Source organism: Diabrotica virgifera, chromosome 6 (genome assembly GCF_917563875.1).
Source record: "Diabrotica virgifera virgifera chromosome 6, PGI_DIABVI_V3a".
Taxonomy (NCBI): domain Eukaryota; kingdom Metazoa; phylum Arthropoda; class Insecta; order Coleoptera; family Chrysomelidae; genus Diabrotica; species Diabrotica virgifera.
This window is the reverse complement of record NC_065448.1, coordinates 177915867-177936801: the sequence shown is the minus strand read 5'-3', so window position 1 is coordinate 177936801 and position 20935 is coordinate 177915867. Positions and strand designations below refer to the sequence as shown.

At 31.3% G+C, this 20935-nt stretch overlaps 1 protein-coding gene across 2 annotated transcripts in view; it reads right to left on the bottom strand.

The window, feature by feature from the left end:
• LOC114333632 (cullin-1) overlaps positions 1-20790 on the bottom strand; it is a 92527-nt gene extending 71737 nt beyond the window's left edge. The window contains exons 1-2 of one of the 2 annotated variants that reach the window (XM_028283562.1): positions 20617-20775; positions 20355-20507 (exon numbers count right to left, since the gene is read on the bottom strand). Coding sequence is in view for 1 of the 2 variants with exons in the window: in XM_028283561.2 (XP_028139362.1) it covers positions 20617-20619 (3 nt within the window). In the remaining variant the exon portion in view is untranslated. Of the gene's footprint in view, positions 1-20354; positions 20508-20616 lie in introns of both variants that reach the window. The other variant, XM_028283561.2, reaches the window with a different exon arrangement.
• Positions 20791-20935: the final 145 nt, after the last annotated feature.

The following is a 20935-nucleotide window of genomic DNA, read 5'->3' as shown; positions in this document are numbered from 1 at the left end:
TTACATAAAACCTAAACTTTTGTGCCATATTTCGTTGGTTGCTTGGAATGTACCATTTGAAGGGAGAGCGGTCTCAAAAGGCAACTAGTTGCTTCTTGACGGTAACATTTTCATCAGGGTTAAAAAATGTTGGTACATTTTCTAACTATGTTTCATAAATTTCACGTATTGCAGCAAGTTTATCAAAACGTCTCCTATCCTCTCTAGTAGTCTTGTTTTCCAAACACATTACTTGCAAATTTTTGTCAATATATCAAGCGACATTGTTGATTGAAATATACTACGACCCGTTTCTTCATTCCACAAACTTTTAGTTGATTCACCATGGGACTGATAAACTCGAGCTAAAAATAAAAGACCAATGTATGCTTGGAAACCAACTTTATTCATGTCTTTCCAATTGGTTCCAAAGACATGCTGTCTGGCCATATGTTGGTCATATTTATAATTTGGTTTGCAACATCGTCCAGCTATACTACAGTTTATTTTACAAGCTCTAGCTTGCAGAAACCTGTTTTTATTTACAGACGTATTTGGCTGACAAACACACAGGTACTGCCAATATAGAATACTGCCAACTAAACACACATACACAGGTAATTTTACCGGTCTAAATACGCGGGTCATATTGACCCGAACGTACCCTACGTAACAATTTCATTTTTATCAAAAAAATCAGGAAAATGATTGTTTATCTCATATGCAATTGAAAGGCCTCATATTAGGTAATAAAGTCACGAAACACTAAATCGTTACGCCGCGTAATAATTTGTAAAATAAGAAATTAATTATTATTTGGGTCAAATAGACCCGAACAGGACAGCAGGGTTAATAAAGATTATCGACCTCTTGTCCGACAAATTTACAGCCACGTTCCGTTAGTTCGACAAAGTAAATATGTTAATAACGCGGGACGCGGAAACGCGTCCAACATGCACTCTAAAAATTTTTACAAAGTGGTAGACTCGCTCAAACGAAGCAGTTAAGAGCATTTTAAAGACTTTGGCAATCATCTTCCAAAAAGGACGATGTACTGTGGACTAAACAGACCCTACATGATATAGTTCGTTGAGACGGGTTGCTAAAGAACTTTTAAAAATTATACAGGGCGTTTCATTAAAAATAAATATGATGGACTATACCAGATTTGCGTGAATTACCTTGTACATTTAAATTGATGTTTAGACAGCATACATTTATATTTAAACATTGACGGGTCTCAGTGCTTTTTATAATTTTTTGAAATAATGACACAATAATTTTATTCCATAAGTGGCTTCCCCAGTGTATAATATGAATTCTAAAATGGTTCTGTATAATGCATTACATAACAATGCATTAAGATATTTTTCTTTAATGTGAATTTGGTTCCCACAGACTCATAATATTAGCAGCATTATTGTATTATTGTCCAGCACTTAGTGACATAAACAGATATGTTTCATTTTCTACGCAAGTTTTAAACCTACCGCCTCGCGCCGTTTTATCTTTTACTCCCGAAAAATCCAAAATCTTCTTTTATTCCGGTCTAATGGAAATAGCTAAATATTAAAACATTAAATTATATATTTTTTTATTGTTTATAATTATTCAACTCAATGTTAGTCCAAAAAGTCACTGCTCATCCGCTAGGAAAAATATTCTGATTCGGATTATTTGCACAATCTTACTCAAAAATGATCACTTTTAACAAATTTGCATGTTAGGCCAATCAAGTTAGGTTTTTTCTAGACATAACGGAAAAGACGAGGTTTGACAGTTGAAATGTGTAGTATGAGATATTACAAAAAGACTACCATCTTGGGATTCATCAATTTTTTAGTGGAACATTTTTTAAATAAACAATGAAAACGTCAAACTTAGTTTTTTGCTCATAACTTAAAAACTTGTTTATTTAGAAATTTGACGTCCACAGATAAATTTTTCAGAAAAAAAAGATACATCGAATGAGATACGCTAAATGAAAATCGGTTAATAAACAAAAAAGTTATTGCAAAACGAAGACAAAATCACTGTTTCTGAATATTGTTAATAACAATTCTATTGTTTATTAGAATATGTTTTAATATAACTAAAATTGAGGGCATTATGGTGTTTGAATGGTGTGCAAAAAATGGTCCAGATCTGTTAAATAGTTTTCGCAAAATTGAATTTGTTTATAAAATTTTTTGAAAAACGAGCTAATTTCTGAGGCTGGTCCAGTTAATAGGGCTGAATGTATCTCAATAATCCGGGGCTCATTTCCTTCGTTAAGATGTATACTAACAGCGTATGAAAAAAAAAAGTAAAAAAAAATTACATATACGTACACAAAATTATTTGTTAATAAATAGCAGTTTTTAAGCTTATAAACAATTACAATAATTTCGTAGAAATTAGATCAAATTAAATGGCAATAAAAAATACGGAAAGCTGGTTAAAATACACAACTTGTAAAAAAAAATTTTAGGTCGTACGACCCTTGGGGTCTGAGATAGCCCCTTTTTTTGAAAAAATCACTGTTACGTTAATTAACAACACTAAGATCTGAAATTAACCAATATTTTATAAGAAAAGTCAAAGTTTTTAACAAAGTTTTTAGCAAGAAAAAATGTTAAAAATTGTTTAAACAGTAGTGTAATAAACAAAAAGTATTTTGCGTTCCGACCAAAGTAAAAAATAGCGGGCGTAGTCGACTGACTGAATAGTGGGCGCGGTTTGCGACCGGCAGCAACTCCTAAAATTACGTTATACCGACCATAAAAATCAACTTTAAAGTGAATAACAAATTTTCGTCATTCCTTATGTTTTTAAGGTCTCCGAATCCGAATATGGAGTTTATTTTTTTCTAGAATTAGTGGAACATGTTCAAAAATCAAATTTTATGCCAAAATGCGATAAATCAATTTTGATGATTTTTTAGTTTTAACTCACTGTATTTTTGGTCGCTGTGAATATTTCCTTTTGAAAATTTTACTGTGTTATCAATGAAGCATTTAGATAACAATGAGATTTGTCCAAAATGATTAAACACATTAAAAGAGAAGTTGTTAATTTTTAAACATTTTGTCGTCAGATTTCGTTAGTTTCATGCTTACTTAAAAAAGTTGAGTGACAAACTTTTTAGTTTATAATTTTAACTAACACAGAAATAAAATATAATTCATGAAGAAGTTTTCCAAAAAATTTTCGAGAAATGAGCGTTTTTTTTTGGGGAGTACCACTCGTCTATAAGGTCGCGTAACTTTTTTTTCTGTTGCATATTTTGACTTGAAATTTTCCAGAAAACTTCTTCAGGACCTATGTTTTAATGCTGCGTTGATTAAAATTATAAACTAAACAGTTTGTCACCCAACTTTTATAAGTTAACAGAAAACTAATGATAAAATTGTTTAAACATTTTTTCCGGCCGCGGTAGCTCTTGGTGGTAAGACCCCATTTAAATAGTCCCCGTTTCAGCGGTTCTCGATTCCACCGACCCTTTTCAGCAGTCCCCGGTTCAGCGGTACCCATTTCAGCAGTCCTCGTTTCGGCGGTTCTCGATTCCACCGACCCGTTTCAGCGGCGTTTGGTTCTGCAGCATGCCGTTTGAGAGGCATTGTTCAGGAAAATGAGTAAAAACAGGACCCTCTTGGGGACAGTAGTTTTAACAATAAAAAATGAATTTTATAAAATAAACAATAAATTGTCCCAAAATCACCCTATATATAGCTTTGCAATTGCATAAAAAGTAGGGTAATATAGTAAATAATTTGCAAAAAAATTTTTAGATTAATTCATGTAATAGTTTTTGTAAAATTGTAAAAGTTTATCCTAGAGGCTAAATATTTATAACATTATTCTACATGTACCAATTTACTTAGGATGATTCTGCGGGTACCTATCGAAAGAGGGAGAGCGGGTTTATCAAATCAATTTGTTAGAAGTAAAAAAAAATATTTTTTGTACTAGCATGCGGAAAATCACATTTTCCGCACCAAAAAGACAGTGAGTAAAATCCATTTTTTTTACAACCACTACTCAAAAAGAGCTTTTTCTACGCCCCATTTTTAAAGTTCCTAATATTACACCGGTTTGTTGCACTTAAAACTGCTGTTTATAGTTAGAGTGACAAAATGTAAAAAGGCAAAAAAAATGCCACAGCGTTAACTTTATTTCACGGTTTCCATATGCGAACACAATTATTGATTAGTCCAGTTAGTCCACACCACACCAAGAATAGGTTAAAATAATATCCTACAATAAAACTAATTACTTATCATTGTCATATTATTATTTTCTTATTGAGACCGCTCTATTGGGGACCGCGTTTATGGGGACCGCTAAATCGGGCACCGCTGAATCGGGGTACCGCTGAAACGGGGACCGCTGTATTGAGACCGCTCAATCGGGGACCGCGCTTATGGGGACCGCTGAATAGGGGTGAAACCCTCTTGGTACCCTTTGGATTTGTTATAAGGAACTTTTTTTTGAGTAAGTTTGTGCAAAAAATAAGAATCGGAATAATTTACCTAACAGGGTCGACGATACAGCCTGGACTACACACGGATTCAAAATAGAGAATAAAAAATGGCCTATACCTACCAATCGGGTTCTACTGTACTAAGTTTACTATTTTTTTTATCTATGGTACATTAAAATAATAATGTTAATCTTATTTTCATTGCAAAATTATCCAAAACAAAGCAGCTAATGGGATGTATAAACCTTTTTTAAGTGGCCTTTTTATTGTCATTTTTCAAATTTATTTATTTAAAATATAATTTTACTAAATAAATGTGCAAGATAATAATATTCATAAAATGCAAGTTTCTACCAAAATATATAAATATAATATTAAGCTTCAAATCCGGTATACTGTCAATGTTAAAAATGGGCTGCACCGGTCTAGCGCTAGCGAATGGTAGTCCGCGAATTTATTCTCATTCGGCTAAGCACATTATTTTTTTTTACTTTAGTCGCAACGCAAAATACTTTTTGTTTATAACACTACCGTTTTAACAATTTTTAACATTATTTCTTGCTAAAAACTTTGTTAAAAACTTTGACTTTTCTTATAAAATATTGGTTAATTTCAGATCTTAGTGTTGTTAATTAACGTAACAGTGATTTTTTCAAAAAAAAAGGGGCATTTTTTCAAAACAACCCTAATTTTTGTTTTCAGCACCATCAAAAATATAAAGTATTACCAAAATTAGTATCAGTATATCGAAAAATAAGCTTTTTTTGGGGTGTGCCAGTGTGCCCCTCGTCTATAAAGTCACATAACATTTTTCCTATTGCATATTTTAAATTAAATTTTTTTGGAAAACTTCTTCATGAATTATATTTTATTTCTGTGTTAGTTAAAATTATAAACTTAAAAGTTTGTCACTCAACTTTTTTAAGTAAGCATGAAACTAACGAAATGTGACGATAAAATGTTTAAAAATTAACAACTTCTCTTTTAATGTGTTTAATCATTTTGGACAAATCTCATTGTTATCTAAATGCTTCAAAGATAGCACAGTAAAATTTCAAAAGGAAATGTTTACAGCGAGCAAAAATACAGTGAGTTAAAATTGAAAAATCGTCAAAATTGATTTATCGCATTTTGGCATAAAATTTGATTTTTGAACATGTTCCACTAATTCTAGAAAAAAATAAACTGCATATTCGGATTCGGAGACCTTAAAAACATAAGGAATGACGAAAATTTGTTATTCACTTTCAAGTTGATTTTTGTGGTCGGTATAACGTAATTTTAGGAGTTGCTGCCGGTCGTCAACCGCGTGCACTATTCAGTCAGTCGACTACGCCCGCTATTTTTTACTTTAGTCGGAACGCAAAATACTTTTTGTTTATAACACTACTGTTTAAACAATTTTTAACATTTTTTCTTGCTAAAAACTTTGTTAAAAACTCTGACTTTTCTTATAAAATATTGGTTAATTTCAGATCTTAGTGTTGTTAATTAACGTAACAGTGATTTTTTCAAAAAAAGGGGCTATCTCAGACCCCAAGGGTCGTACGACCTAAAATTTTTTTTTAGAAGTTGTGTATTTTAACCAGCTTTCCGTATTTTTTATTGCCATTTAATTTGATCTAATTTCTACGAAATTATTGTAATTGTTTATAAGCTTAAAAACTGCTATTTATTAACAAATAATTTTGTGAACGTATATGTAATTTTTTTTACTTTTTTTTTCATAGGCTGTTAGTATACATCTTAACGAAGGAAATAAGCTCCGGATTATTCAGATACATTCAGCTATATTAACTGGACCAGCCTCAGAAATTAGCTCGTTTTTCAAAAAAATTTATAGACAATTTCAATTTTGTGAAAACTATTAAACAGATCTGGACCATTTTTTGCACACCATTCAAACACCATAATGCCCTCAAGTTTAGGTATATTTAAACATATTTTAATAAACAATAAAATTGTTATTAACAATATTAAAAAACAATGATTTTGTCGTCTGTTTTGCAATAACTTTTTTGTTTATTAACCGATTTTCATTTAGCGTATCTCATTCGATGTAGTCCTGTCGCCAGGGGGGGTACAACGGCCTCCTTAATTCAGATGGACTTACCCAAGTTTTTTTTATATATTTTGACCCGTAGAATACGAATTTTTTGGGTAACAGTTGATCCGGATGTCGATAAGATTGTTATAGACAAAGAACTTGAGGAATTACATAACAGCGATTTCTCGCAAAACAAAACATCTTTTTGTATTTTTTGGGTCATTTTAAGCAAAAAATATTCCTTTAAGTTTTTTCGTAGAATGCATAGTTTTCGAGATAACCGCGGTTAAACTTTCAAAAAATCGAAAAATTGCAATTTTTTAACCCGAATAACGTTTGATTAAAAAATAAAGTAGCAATTCTGCTTACCGCATTTGAAAGCTTAAGTCAAATTATATCGGTTTTGATTATTTGCATTGCTAAAAATTAATTTTTTTATTGTTAAACTAATCTATAAACACATAGGGTTTCCCGTGCCTAATACATGCGTTTTAACGCATGCTACGTAGAAATTGCCTCGCTTGCACTCGTAGCTACTCTACCTACTCGTTCGATTTTAAATGAGAAATCATTGAAAACATCACTCACATACTAGGTGTTTATAGCTTTGTTTAACAATAAAATAATAAATTTCTAGCAATGCAAATAATCAAAACCGATATAATTTGACTTAAACTTTTAAATGCGGTAAGCAGAATTGCTACTTTATTTTTTAATCAAAAGTTATTCGGGTTCAAAAATTACAATTTTTCGATTTTTTGAAAGTTCAACCGCGGTTATCTCGAAAACTATGCATTCTACGAAAAAACTTATAGGAATATTTTTTGCTTAAAATGACCCAAAAAATACAAAAAGATGTTTTGTTTTGCGAGAAATCGCTGTTATGTAATTCCTCAAGTTCTTTGTCTATAACAATCTTATCGACATCCGGATCAACTGTTACCCAAAAAATTCGTATTCTGCGGGTCAAAATATATAAAAAAAACTTGGGTAAGTCCATCTGAATTAAGGAGGCCGTTGTACCCCCCCTGGCGACAGGACTAATGTATCTTTTTATTCTAAAAAAGTTACCTGTGAACGTCAAATCTCTAAATAAACAAGTTTTTAAGTTATGAGCACAAAACTAAGTTTGACGTTTTGATTGTTTATTTAAAAATTGTTGCACTAAAAAATTGATGAATCTTAAGATGGTAGCCCTTTTGTAATATCTCATACTACACATTTCAACTGTCAAACCTCGTCTTTTCAATTATGTCGAAAAACGGCTTATTTTTTACTAACTTGATTGGTCTATGTTGCCAGATCCAAAAGTCGGTCAAAAATTTTTTAAACGTTTTTTTTTTGTTTTGTTCCTAAAATTATTTTTTTCGCATCGAACAAAGTTTTTTTGGATCATTTTAAACAGAAAAGGTCTTTGGTGACTTTTCTCTAAAGTTGATAGTTTTTGACATATCAGCGATTAAAAATTTAAAAATTGCGAAATCAGCCATTTTTCACCCTCAAAAACTATGTGAAAAACTGCAAATTTCAATATTGCCAAGGTAGGTAGATATTATTTAAACATCGATTGATGAAATCCCGAAGAGTTTTTGCAATACAATATCGAAAACCCCTTTGTTTTTGATTGCTAATCAAACGGTCGTTACACTATTTTCAACCGTTGCATGTACACAACATTGTATGTAATATACATAAATATGGGTACGAAAAAATATTCTAATTCAATTTTTTTTCACAATCTTGCTTGAAAAGTTTCCCTATTAACAAATTTGCATGTTGCCAGAGCAGAGGCGTGCGGTCCGTGGAAGCGGGGGAAGCGCCGCTTCCCTATTTATTCGTCGATACAAAAAAAATATATTATTAATTAATATTTATTAATAAAATTTTTTCCCTAATCCAAATAATCTACATATTACCTAGCCAATAGGCATTGAAAAATATTAAAAAATAATCGCGTACGAACGAACTCAATATGCACACAATTCAACTATTTGGTCCACTCCTGGCAGAAGCGCATCTCAAAATCGCCGCTTGTCATGCAGTTGTCCCTTTTAAAATTGGTCAGGGTTCAATGACCGCAGCCACTAGTCGCGCGAATTTTGGTATGCCATGGAAGCGCTCGTCGTATCGCCTTCCCGAAAGTGAGATGCTCCGACTGTTACTGCTGCTAAGGGGTGCTTAGGTATTACATACATTCGCTTAAAGAATATTTCGATTTAAATTTTTTGCAGAGATATTTCCTTTTACTGATCTTTTATTTGACATTTTACAGAAATCAAATGGTATTGCATTTTGTATAAGACAAATTGATGACTTTATTAATACAATAATTAAAAAAACGAGAGCAGTTTAAAAATATTTGGGATAAAACTGAACATATGGGGTTTGAACATGAAAGAAAAATAATGAAGATTGATAATTTCGGAGACAGAGAAAACAGAGGAAACAAAAAGACCTTTTGATAATATTCTACAACAAATGAATTCTAGCTTTCAAAATTTTAACGATTTAAAATTTGTAGAATTATATATAATCTTAATATTTCTAATTATAATTCATCAAAATTTCCCACAGAGGGATTTATGTCATTACGATTAAATAATGAAAATTTTTTGATATCCCAGCTTTGCATTCTCAGTTAAGTATCATTTATGAAACAACTGACATGAATGATAAAGAAATACCCAGAAATCTGGGATTTCTTTATAACTACTGGTTTAAATAAGTCGCTGTGTGAAGTGGTCAAGTTGTGTGAATTAGTACTACTAACTATCCCAGCCACAAGTGCATCAGTTGAACGAAGTTTTGCAGTATTAAGATGCATTAAAAGTTTCAAATTAAGAGTTTAAAAGAAATTCAACAAGCGAAGACAGACTTTGAAAGTTAGCCCTATTATCCATTAAAAAAGACTGCATTCAACAATTATCAGAAGTTGATAGGAGAATAGACCTCGAGTATAAATAAGTGTCATTTTAGTGAAAGTTGTGTGTTGTGGAAAATGCCTCGGAGTATATTTTTTTTAAATATGATTCTTCTTTAGAAAACCAAGCCCGGCGCGAGGACTCAAGGCCCGAGCTAGCAATACAGATCAATGATAGGTCACTAGTCACTAGAAATAGCGGGAATAGAGTGCCTCACGCGTCACGGATTTAGTGTGTGAGTCCTTGTACGCAGGACGTCTCACATAATTAAGTACTTTGCTGATAGAGAGCCCCTGCGCATCAGAGTATTATCAGGTGGAAAGTTGCTCGACCCTCGACCCTTAAGAAAATATTTTTATATCCTTATTGAATCGCTTCCCCTTTCGAAAAAGTCACCGCACGCCACTGTGCCAGAGTCAAAAATGGGTCAAAAATTTTTAAACAATTTTTTTTTAAACTTAAAATATTTTCCGTTTACACATACATGCAACACAATAAATATAGTCCAGAAAGCCTCTGCGCATCCGCTAGGAAAAATATTCTTATTCGGATTTTTTGCACAATCTTACTCAAAAAGGACTCCTTTTAACAAATTTGCATGTTGCCAGGACCAAAAGGTGGTCAAAAATTTTTTAAACGTTTTTTTTTTGTTTTTATCCTAAAATTATTTTTTTTACATGGAGAAAAGTTTTTTTAGGTTTTTTGGATCATTCCAAACAGAAAAGTACTTTAGTGACTTTTCTCTAAAAATGATAGTTTTTGACATATAAGCGATTAAAAATTGAAAAATTGCGAAATCGGCAATTTTTAACCCTCAAAAACTATGTGAAGAACTGAAAATTTGGATATTGCCAAGATAGGTAGATATTCTTTAAACATCGATTGATGAAATCCCGAAGAGTTTTTTGCAATACAATATTCAGAACTCGTTTGTTTTTTAATTGCTAATCAAGTGTGCGCGACACTATTTTCCACCGACAGTATGGTGCAAATGAAAGGAATAAATTCGTTATTTCGTAAACCGGCGACTTTAAAAAAAATCCCGAAACAGGTCGATTTTTATTTTTAAGTTATGATATTGTGGCATATATGGTATACTAGTGACGTCATCCATCTGGACGTGATGACGTAATCGATGATTTTTTTAAATGAGAATAGGGGTCATGTGCTAGTTCATTTAAAAGGTTCTTCAATTCTCTATTCAGTAATATCAACATTTACATAACTATTTATACAGGGTGTCCAAAAAATTTTTATTAAATTAAATTATTTGACAAAAAAAGAAGTAGAAGGACACCCTGTATAAATAATTATGTAAATGTTTACATTACTGAATAGAGAATTAAAAAACCTTTCAAATGAGCTACCACACGACCCCTATCCTCATTCAAAAAATCATCGATTACGTCATCACGCCCAGACGGATGACGTCACTAGTATACCATATATGCCACAATATCACGACTTAAAAATAAAAATCGACCTGTTTCGGGATTTTTCCTTAAAGTCGCCAGTTTACGAAATAACGAATTTATTCCTTTCATTTGCACCATACTGTCGGTGGAAAATAGTGTCGCGCACACTTGATTAGCAATTAAAAAACAAACGAGTTTTGAATATTGTATTGCAAAACACTCTTCGGGATTTCATCAATCGATGTTTAAAGAATATCTACTTACCTTGGCAACATTCAAATTTTCAGTTTTTTACATAGTTTTTGAGGGTTAAAAATGGCCGATTTCGCAATTTTTCAATTTTTAATCGCTTATATGTCAAAAACTATCATTTTTAGAGAAAAGTTACTAAAGATCTTTTTTGTTTGGAATGATCCAAAAAACCTAAAAAAACTTTTTTCCATGCAAAAATAATAATTTTAGGAAAAAAACAAAAAAAACGTTTAAAAAATTTTTGACCACCTTTTGGTCCTGGCAACATGCAAATTTGTTAAAAGGAGTCCTTTTTGAGTAAGATTGTGCAAAAAATCCGAATTAGAATATTTTTCCTAGCGGATGCGCAGTGGCTTTCTGGACTAATAGTGTTGCGCCCGCTTGATTAGTAATTAAAAAACAAAGGGGTTTTCGATATTGTATTACAAAAAGGTCATCAGGATTTCATCAATAGATGTTCATAGAATATCTACGTACCTTGGTAACATTAAAATTTTCGGTCATTTACATAGTTTTTGCAATTTTGCAATTTTTAAATTTTCAATCGTTTATATCTCGAAAACTATCACATTTAGTGGAAAGTCACTTAAGATATTTTCTATTTGGAATGATCCAAAAAATCTAAAAAAAATTTGTGCGATACAAAAAAATTAGTTTTAGGAAAAAAGCAAAAAAAAAGTTTATAAAATTTTTTGACTGCTTTTTGATCCTGGCAACATGCAAATTTGTTAAAAGGGGACCTTTTCAAGCAAGATGGTGAAAAAAATTGAATCAGAATATTTTTCCGCATATATATTTACGCAGATTACATATACATGCAACAGTTGAACATAGTGCCGCGCCCCCTTGATTAGCAATTAAAAAACAAAACGGGGTTTTCGATATTGTATTGCAAAAATCTCTTCGGGATTTCATTAGTCGATGTTTAAAGAATATCTGTGCCTTGGCAACATTGAAATTTTCAGTTTTTCACATAGTTTTCGGGGGTTAAAAATGACAGATATCACAATTTTTAAATTTTTAATAAAGAACTTTTCTGTTTGGAATGATCCAGAAAACCTAAAAAAACTTCGGTGCAAAAAAAATTATTTTAGGAAAAAAAACAAAAAAAAAACGTTTAAAAAATTTTTGACCCACTTTTGGACCTGGCAACATGCAAATTTGTTAAAAGGGGTCCTTTTTGAATAAGAATAAGAATAATATTGTGAAAAAAATCCGAATCAGAATATTTTTCCTAGCGGATGAGCAGTGGCTTTTTGGACTATGTTGAACCGTTAACATTTTAAACAAAATAAAAAAACTACAAATAATAAAAGAATCTAGTAAAACTTCTTTCTTCTAGCTTCTGCCGAGTCACTTGAATTAACATTAATTTTTTCTCAATAGGCACACGCGTAAAATAAATGTAGAAAAAATTATCACTTTTTTATCACTTTCCACTTTATCTTCTTCATGTGCCTCATACTTTAAGGATATTGGCGATCATCATGGCCCATTTTACGGTGCCTGTAGCGGTTCTGAAGAGTTCTATAGTTAAAGAAAAAGGCAGTTTCTGTTTTAATTCGATCCAGAGTTGGACCACCATCTCCAGATGCATCTCATCAGCTATATCTGCATCTCATGCGTCCTCGGTGGAGCTATGCAGTCACAACTCTAAACCAAATATCAACAGCCTGCCGATTTAAGGGAAACCACCGCGAAGCAATGATTCTACCTTTGAGACACAAAACAGCGACATCTCTCGTAAAACGAGGAAGACATATAGAAGTTCTATAGCTGTTTTTCCACTACACTGCTTTAAATTTTTCAACCAGGACGTGTGTCGCCTTCCCGATCCTCTTTTCCTTTCCATTTTCCCTTGTAAACCAATCGCATCTGCTCATAATTTTCATTTCTTAGAGTGTGACCAAAGTAGCTCATCTTTCATAGTGTTGAGTATTTCTTTTTCTTTTTTCATCGTTTCTTCGATAACGCCACATCTCAAAGCTGGCAAGTTATTTTCAGTTGTGTCCGTAATTGTCCAGGCTTCAACTCCATATAAAAAGACAGAGAATAAGTAGCATTTCAATACTCTAGTTCTAATTTCTATTCCGTTTTCCGTTGCACAATACTGCCATCATAATACTGCATAAGCTCTTCTGGCTATCTTAATGCATTGTTTTATTTCGAGGCTGCGTTTTTTATTTAGGCCTGCTACGTATGGTCAGACACTCTTTGGTTTCAGCTATCTGGATCGCTATTATATTTTGTACATTTTTGCACTCAAACTCTTTCATCTTCACCGGCTCAAATACGATTTAACTAGTGATGGTTTTTACATTATAATATATATATAGATTGGCATTGATGTGCTGAAAGCATCGATTTTTGGGCCTCACTACCATTGTGACTAATCTAATCCCAGTCTGTGGTGTATCAACATAATTACTACATACATAATGTAGTTTATTATAGCATATTCCAGTTAAACAAGGAAAAAATTGACTAATTAAATTAGCATTTTATTAATGCAAATCAGTTATTAGACTACAAATTGATATCGAGATGGTTTATAAATAGTTTTAACTAAAAATATTATCCAAAACATTTGTGTGAAAAGATTATGACATATTCTTCTTCTTCTTCTTGTAGTGCCTATCCGTTTCGGATGTTGGCGACCATCATGGCAATCTGTACTTTGCACACTGCTGCTCTAAAAAGATTGGTAGTGGTTGTGTTGAACCACGTACATACATTTTTCAGGCAGGAAATCCTTCACCTTCCTGGTCCTTGCTTTTTTTCTACTTTTCCCTGCAAGATTAGTTGCAGCAGTCCATATCTTTCACTGCTGCTCATGATGTGACCGAGGTATTGGATTTTGGCTGTTTTTATTTTGATTAACAGCTCTTTTTCTTTTTGCATTCTCAGCAAAACACCCTCATTGGTAATGTGGTCGGTATAAGATATCTTCAGGATTTGACGATAAAGCCACATTTCAAAAGCCTTAATTTTCTTGCAGGTGGCGTCTGTGAGAGTCCACAACTCAACTCCGTACAACAATATAGGAAAGATATAACATTGTATGACATATTGCTTTTGTTAAATACATTACTGTACCTCAATATGGGCATAAATTACAAACGACTTTTTTTAAAGAAGAAGGTTTATGCACTGTGGTACAGCTGGTTCCTAAAAAAACTGATACGACTCTTAGTAAGATTTGATCATTTTGATCTGAAGCTATTTTCTTGTGGCATTTTTACAATTTTAACTATTTAGAATGGGAAATAAGCCACAATATTATTAAAAAATGATTTTTATTAACGTTTCGACGCCCAAATCGGGTGCCGTTGAAAATTTGAAAAAAACACCCGATTTGGGCGTCGAAACGTTAATAAAAATCATTTTTTAATAATATAGTGGCTTATTTCCCATTCTAAATAGTTAAAATTGATCATTTTGAGCAGTGTATGATTGGTCTGACATTATATTATTATATTTATTATGACAGACAAATAATAAAATAAACAAACAAACAGCCATTTTTTGAGGTTGAAGTTATCTGACAAATTTTAAGATTTGGCAGTGACAGTGACAGTATGTAAATAATAAGTTTATCCTTCAAAATATAATAAACTAAGTATAATTAAACTCATATTCATTATATCACAACTCATCAAAAGCTTTTTACAAGAACATAGTCAGAGATTTTGATATAGCTTAGAGCCAGACTGCATCAAGATCGCCTATAAATCGTGCTGGTAATTGCCTTGCAGCAAGACCAAAAACAAAAAGAAGAAGAAGAAGAAAATACACTGCTCAATTTTCTACAAAATACGCTTTAAGAGTCGTATCAGTTTTTTTTGGAACCAGCTGTACATATAAATTCATGGGATACTGACCATTTTATCACCAATTTTTTTTATGTGTAGAATATTTTGTGTACATTTTTATTTAAAGAAATTGAAAAATTGTGTTATCATTTCTCCTGCCCAAGAAACACCCACCAACCTTCAATTTGAAATAATGCAATGCAACACCCAAATTAAGGGTTGTCACTCCCGAAGGTACTTTTTAAAAAAGCCCTTTTAAAAGAGTTACAACGAACAAACTAACAGCACTTTCGTTAATATAAATTACAATTGATAGAAAAATGAGTTTTACAAGTATTTATAGATAATTAATTGATTAGGTATGTAATATGGAAATGTTGAAACTGCTGATCTGCTGGGTTATTGGACTACAATACCGCTGACATCTAGGGTTATCGTACTGTAATTCCCATTTGAAGCAACTTTTATAAGGCCATATCTAGGATACAATGCCCAAATATAGTTGCCCACACTAAAAAAATAATGGCTATGTTTGGTACAAGTTATTTGTGCCAACAAACATTTTCAATAATGAAACTAAGAAAAAATAGTATTCGTAATAGGCTGTCAGATCAGATGAGCAACTTTTTTATTACTAAAAATTTCAGCCTCACAAATGCAGCTGAATTATGACAAAATCATGCAAAAACAAAAACAGTTTCACATGTTACATATCCCCACAACGTCTAGTTCTGCTCTACCTTCTACTTCACAGCTAACATAAAATTTTAATTAAGTTTCCTACAATTGCTTTTTTACTGTGTGTTTCCAAAAAGACAACAAAAGTCAAGAAAAAAACAACACAACCAAAAAAGGCAACAGTTTGGCCCTCCATATATCTCTCTAGTAAATATTGGCACACAGAAGAAAAGTTTCCCCATCCCTACTCTAAGTCAACCAAGCATGAGTGCTGTATTGATGAAGTTACCGAAATAATCTTTATTTTCCTAACTTAAAAATTCTTATTGAGATTTCATGGTTCTTAGAGCACAAAATATTTTTTTCACCAAACTTTCAATATCTCTTCTTCTTTGTAAAGTTTTTGGCCTCCAACAGTCAGTTTTTGGTCAATTTCTATGCTAAAACTAGTTTAACCACAATCAACATGTCATATTGCCATTTTTAATTGAAAACTTTTTGGATTCCTCTAAATAAAAGTTTTTTAGAGGTCCTCTATGGCATATGGTACGTCTTTATACAATGTCAATGTTATTAAAAAGTTTAAGACAACCATTAAGAGTTAAATTTTAGAGACCTCTTAAATTTAATGAAAATATTACGAAATACACCTTAATTTAAGTTAAAAGTAAGTAAATCAAAATCTGCTGTTCTTTATCTTTTACATTAAATGTTTTTTTTGTAATTTTTTTATAATTAATGTATTAACCCATTCGCTGCCTACTGAAGAGTATGGAACTCGGCTAGGAGCCATTCCGTTGAACGACACCTGACTTGTGACCATATCACTCGCTGGCACATGAACAGCACCTGACTGAAGTAACCTATCAGACACTAGCATGTGACCGGCAGCGACTGAGTTAAGCAACAATGTTTGTATGATTTCTGGAAAGCTAATGTCATTATTATTTTTACAAACAAGGATTTTATTAAAAGAGATATCCATTATTTCCACTAGAATAATATTTAGTTCAATAATTGCAATTTTTATTTACTAACACATTGACGGGCAGAACATCTATAGACGTCTAATTTCCATTGATGCAGTGGCGCTCGTCAGAGGAGGCAACGGAGGCTTAGCCTCCCCATAATTTTTTTACACATTTTATGTCATATCTGGGACATAATATTTCTAGAATTATTGATGAAATGTCACTGTTTTGTTTATTTTGAATCACGAGAAACAACAAGCGCTCGTACTAATAGAAAGTGTAAATTATTGCACACCTTTGTAACTAAACGCATTCTGGAATGCATCAATATGCCCACCTGTATGCTGTGAGCAGCTCCTCATATCCCCCTACCAAGGGAGGTAGAAGCTAGACTCGACTCCGTTGTGTTCTAAGTTACGACAAACGCCTCGAAACCAGCGATATAGTTTCCTATGCGTACAATAATACTCGATAGAGAAAAGTAATATTATATCGCTTCACGTCAAACTACCCAGAAATATATGCCAAGGGAGGCAAAACCAGAATTAGGCTCACTTGTGGTTTTACTTATATTCTATAAGGAAGTTAATAGTCAGGGTATTTCTTGGTGTGATTTTTTTATCATTTTATTAAACGCTTTTATTTAGTTCAATAGATTGCGTCAAATCTTTGGATGTTAATTTGACTACCTTTTCTTCCATGCAAATTAATGAAAATTTGCAGACATATGCATTCGCGGGAACAATACACGAATAGACAACAAAAAATTTTTGTTTATGTTTATTAATTGTTTAAATAAAAAAAAACCATTTTAATGGAAAAAGGCCTAAATTCACTTGTTTTTTACAATGTAGAAACTTGAAACTTTTACGGACTGTAGCTAATGATATAACCTATACATAATTTTACTTTTTACGTTAATTGTTTACGTTATGCGTCATAAATAAACAATAAAGTTTTAAATTTTGAACACTCATATATTTGTTTCTACAGTACGATGCAAATGAAAGGAATAAATTCGTTATTTCGTAAAAAGGCGACTTTGAGGAAAAATCTCGAAAGAGGTCAATTTTTATTTTTAAATTACGATATTTTGGCATATATGTCATACTAGTGACGTCATCCATCTGGGTGTGATGACGTAATCGATGATTTTTTTAAATGAGAATAGGGGACATGCGATAACTCATTTGAAAGGTCATTCAATTCTTTATTCAGTAATATAAAAATTTATATAATTATTTGTACAGGGTGTCCAAAAATAATTTTTTAATTAAATTATTTGACAAAAAAGGAGAATGTATGTAATTTATTATTAAACACTTTTCTTTAGTTCAATCGTTTGTGTCAAATATTTAGACGTTAATTTGACTGCCTTTTCTTCAATGAAAATGAATGAAAATTTGCAGACATATGCATTTGCAGGAACAATACACGAATAGTCAATAAAAAAATTTTTATATTTATTAATTGTTTAAATAAAAAAACACGATTTTAATGGAAAATGCTTAAATTCCCTTGTTTTTTACAATGAAGAAACTTGAAAGTTTTAGAGATTATAGCTAGTTATATGAACTATACATAATTTCACTTTTTACGTTAATTGTTTACATTATGCTTCATAAATAAACAATAGAGATTAAATTTTTTTGTCGCTTCCGAATAATTTTCATGTTTGTTAATCATGTTATGTTTTATACATAAACATGATAAATTTTAATGTTTAAAAACTGTAAGACTAAAAAGTAAAAAATAAAAAAATATAAAAAAAAAATTTTAGGAAACGCTTTTCTTTAGTTACGAGTGACTAAAATTAAAAATATTATAAAAAATCAACTAAAAAGCAAAAAATAAAAAAAATTCAAACATATTCGTTAAAGAAAAGCGTGGGGCGCATCTTCATCAAATAAACGGTTTTCGCCCCACGCTTTTCTTTAACGAATGTGTTTGAATTTTTTTTATTTTTTGCTTTTTAGTTGATTTTTTATAATCTTTTTAATTTTAGTCACTCGTAACTAAAGAAAAGCGTTTCCTAAAAATTTTTTTTATATTTGTTTATTTCTTTTAATTAGTGTTTGGTGAATTTTTCTATTTGATATATTTTTATTTGTGTTGTTATTTATTGGCTTGGTAAGGTATTTTTACAATTTACGTACAGTTGTTTGTTTATATAAAAAATACATAAATGAATAATTTTAATACTTTAATATAAGTATATTATAATAAAGCTTATATTATTAAAACCTTAGCCACATTTAACCACAGCCAAATTTAACTATTATTAAATCCTCAGGTAATCGTCAAAATCGTGCATTTAATATTAACTGGTATAATAAATGGGACTGGTTAACCGGGTCTATTAAGAGGGAAAAAGTTTTTTGTGTAAATTAAAACTTTTTGCTAAACAAAATATAGTAACTGCTTTAGATACAGCTCAAAAAGAGGCCATAATTACTTACAATAATCAGGTTTTGGAGAATAGGATGAATTTAAAAAGGCTTATCGATATAACACTATATTTGGCTTCGCAAGAATTAGCTTTTTGCAGACACGATGAAAGTGATGATTATTCCATTATTCACGGCAATTACAACGAACTTCTATCGTTGTGGGGTAATTATGACTCAAAATTCAAAAAATTTCGTTAATTTTAGATTTAATCCTGTTTTTATAACGTTCCTTTAGTAACAATAATATTATTATTAGTTACAAAAGCTATTCTACATCTCAGTTATCAATGCAAGCATGCGGTAAGAGGGAGGGTCCCCGTAACGTGAAATGTAAATAAAAATGGTCAAAAACAAATAGAGCCTTAAATTACTTTTTTTGGTGCATTTTTTTCCTAGTGCAGATTTGTCTAGATTTTTTAGTTAGAGCCTCCCCTATTGTAAAACTCACGAGCCGTCACTGCATTGATGTAATGTGACACAACATCTATAGAGGACATTTATAAAATAACAAGTTGTGCATCTACAAAATACATCTATAGATGCATATGGAATATTACACAACATGTCACAACACTTGCTTATATATTTGACACAATGACTGTCAAGGTGTTAAAAACAGTAAACCTTTTGGTAGCATTTTTGCTATATCAATACAATTTTGAAAAGTAGATAAGAAAAATAAGTGAGGTTTACCATTTTTTTGTTTACCTCACCGGCCTTGAAACTAATATTTAGATAAAATATACAACAAAAACACTAGTAGGGAGGAGAATAATTCAAAACAAAGTTAAATAAACACATTTTTGATTGAATCATCAAAATAATTCATAATTAAGAATATAAAGATAAAGTGAACAATTTGAATAATTTTAAGACAAAGTAGCAGACACTGTGCTGATATTTTAAGTTGGTGGTAAAATGGTGATGATAAACTAGAAAATGTAGAACATAAAGGCAAAGAGAATGTGTATTTATAATCCTTAAAAGTAATTTTTAAAGATAGGCTAAAATAACATTATTGAAATACCTGATTAAAGGAGAGGATGCATCATTGATTGGAATAGACCCTATTTATGTCAACTTAGATATTAACATTAACTTATGATTCATATACATGAAATATGAAAAATTAAATTCAAGAAATGATAACAAGAATAATATACAGAAGCTAATCAAAGATCAATTGAAATGATTACCAAATATATAGATATCATATTACACAAAAATGATGTATTTATGCACCAAATCTTTGCTTCCTTAACTATAATAATATAGGCCATTCAATAGTGCCTTTAAGCAGTAGATGATAGTTCAGAGTGTAGAGTATCTCTTGAAAAGTAACTTATAATGTTAATAAAACTACTTACGTCTGTAACTTTAAGCCTTACAATAGAATTACGCGAGGTGCATAACTTTAACCACAGTCAAAATAAAAATGTTCAAACTGGACAACGGGCACACATTACATAAAAATTACTATTCATACACATATATTACATGCCTCACAAGATCCAGATCTCCTGAAAAACCAATAAAGTTGTTTATATAAAGTATGAGAATCATATTTTCAAATGTCTTTCACCTTTTGTTTGTAGTGATCAAAACTATCGTTACTTTTTTCGTACTCACCATGTAATTATAACATAACAAAAGCGTGTACAGTATTTACAACTCTCGATTCTAACGGAGAACTATAAATTTACAAAATATTACAGATTTTTATTAATTTTCTAAAATTCTCAACTTTACCATCACCTAGAATGACATACAACTGACAGTTGAAAGTTGTACGGTAACGACAGGTCGTTGTCATTTAAGTCGAATCAAGATATCCATGGGCAATGACGTCATGGTGCATTTTTTGGTCTCCAAAATTTCTTTTTATTAATAAAATCAAAGAGTACATATCTCTCACCGTATTCTTTGATAAAATCTAAAAAAAATCATT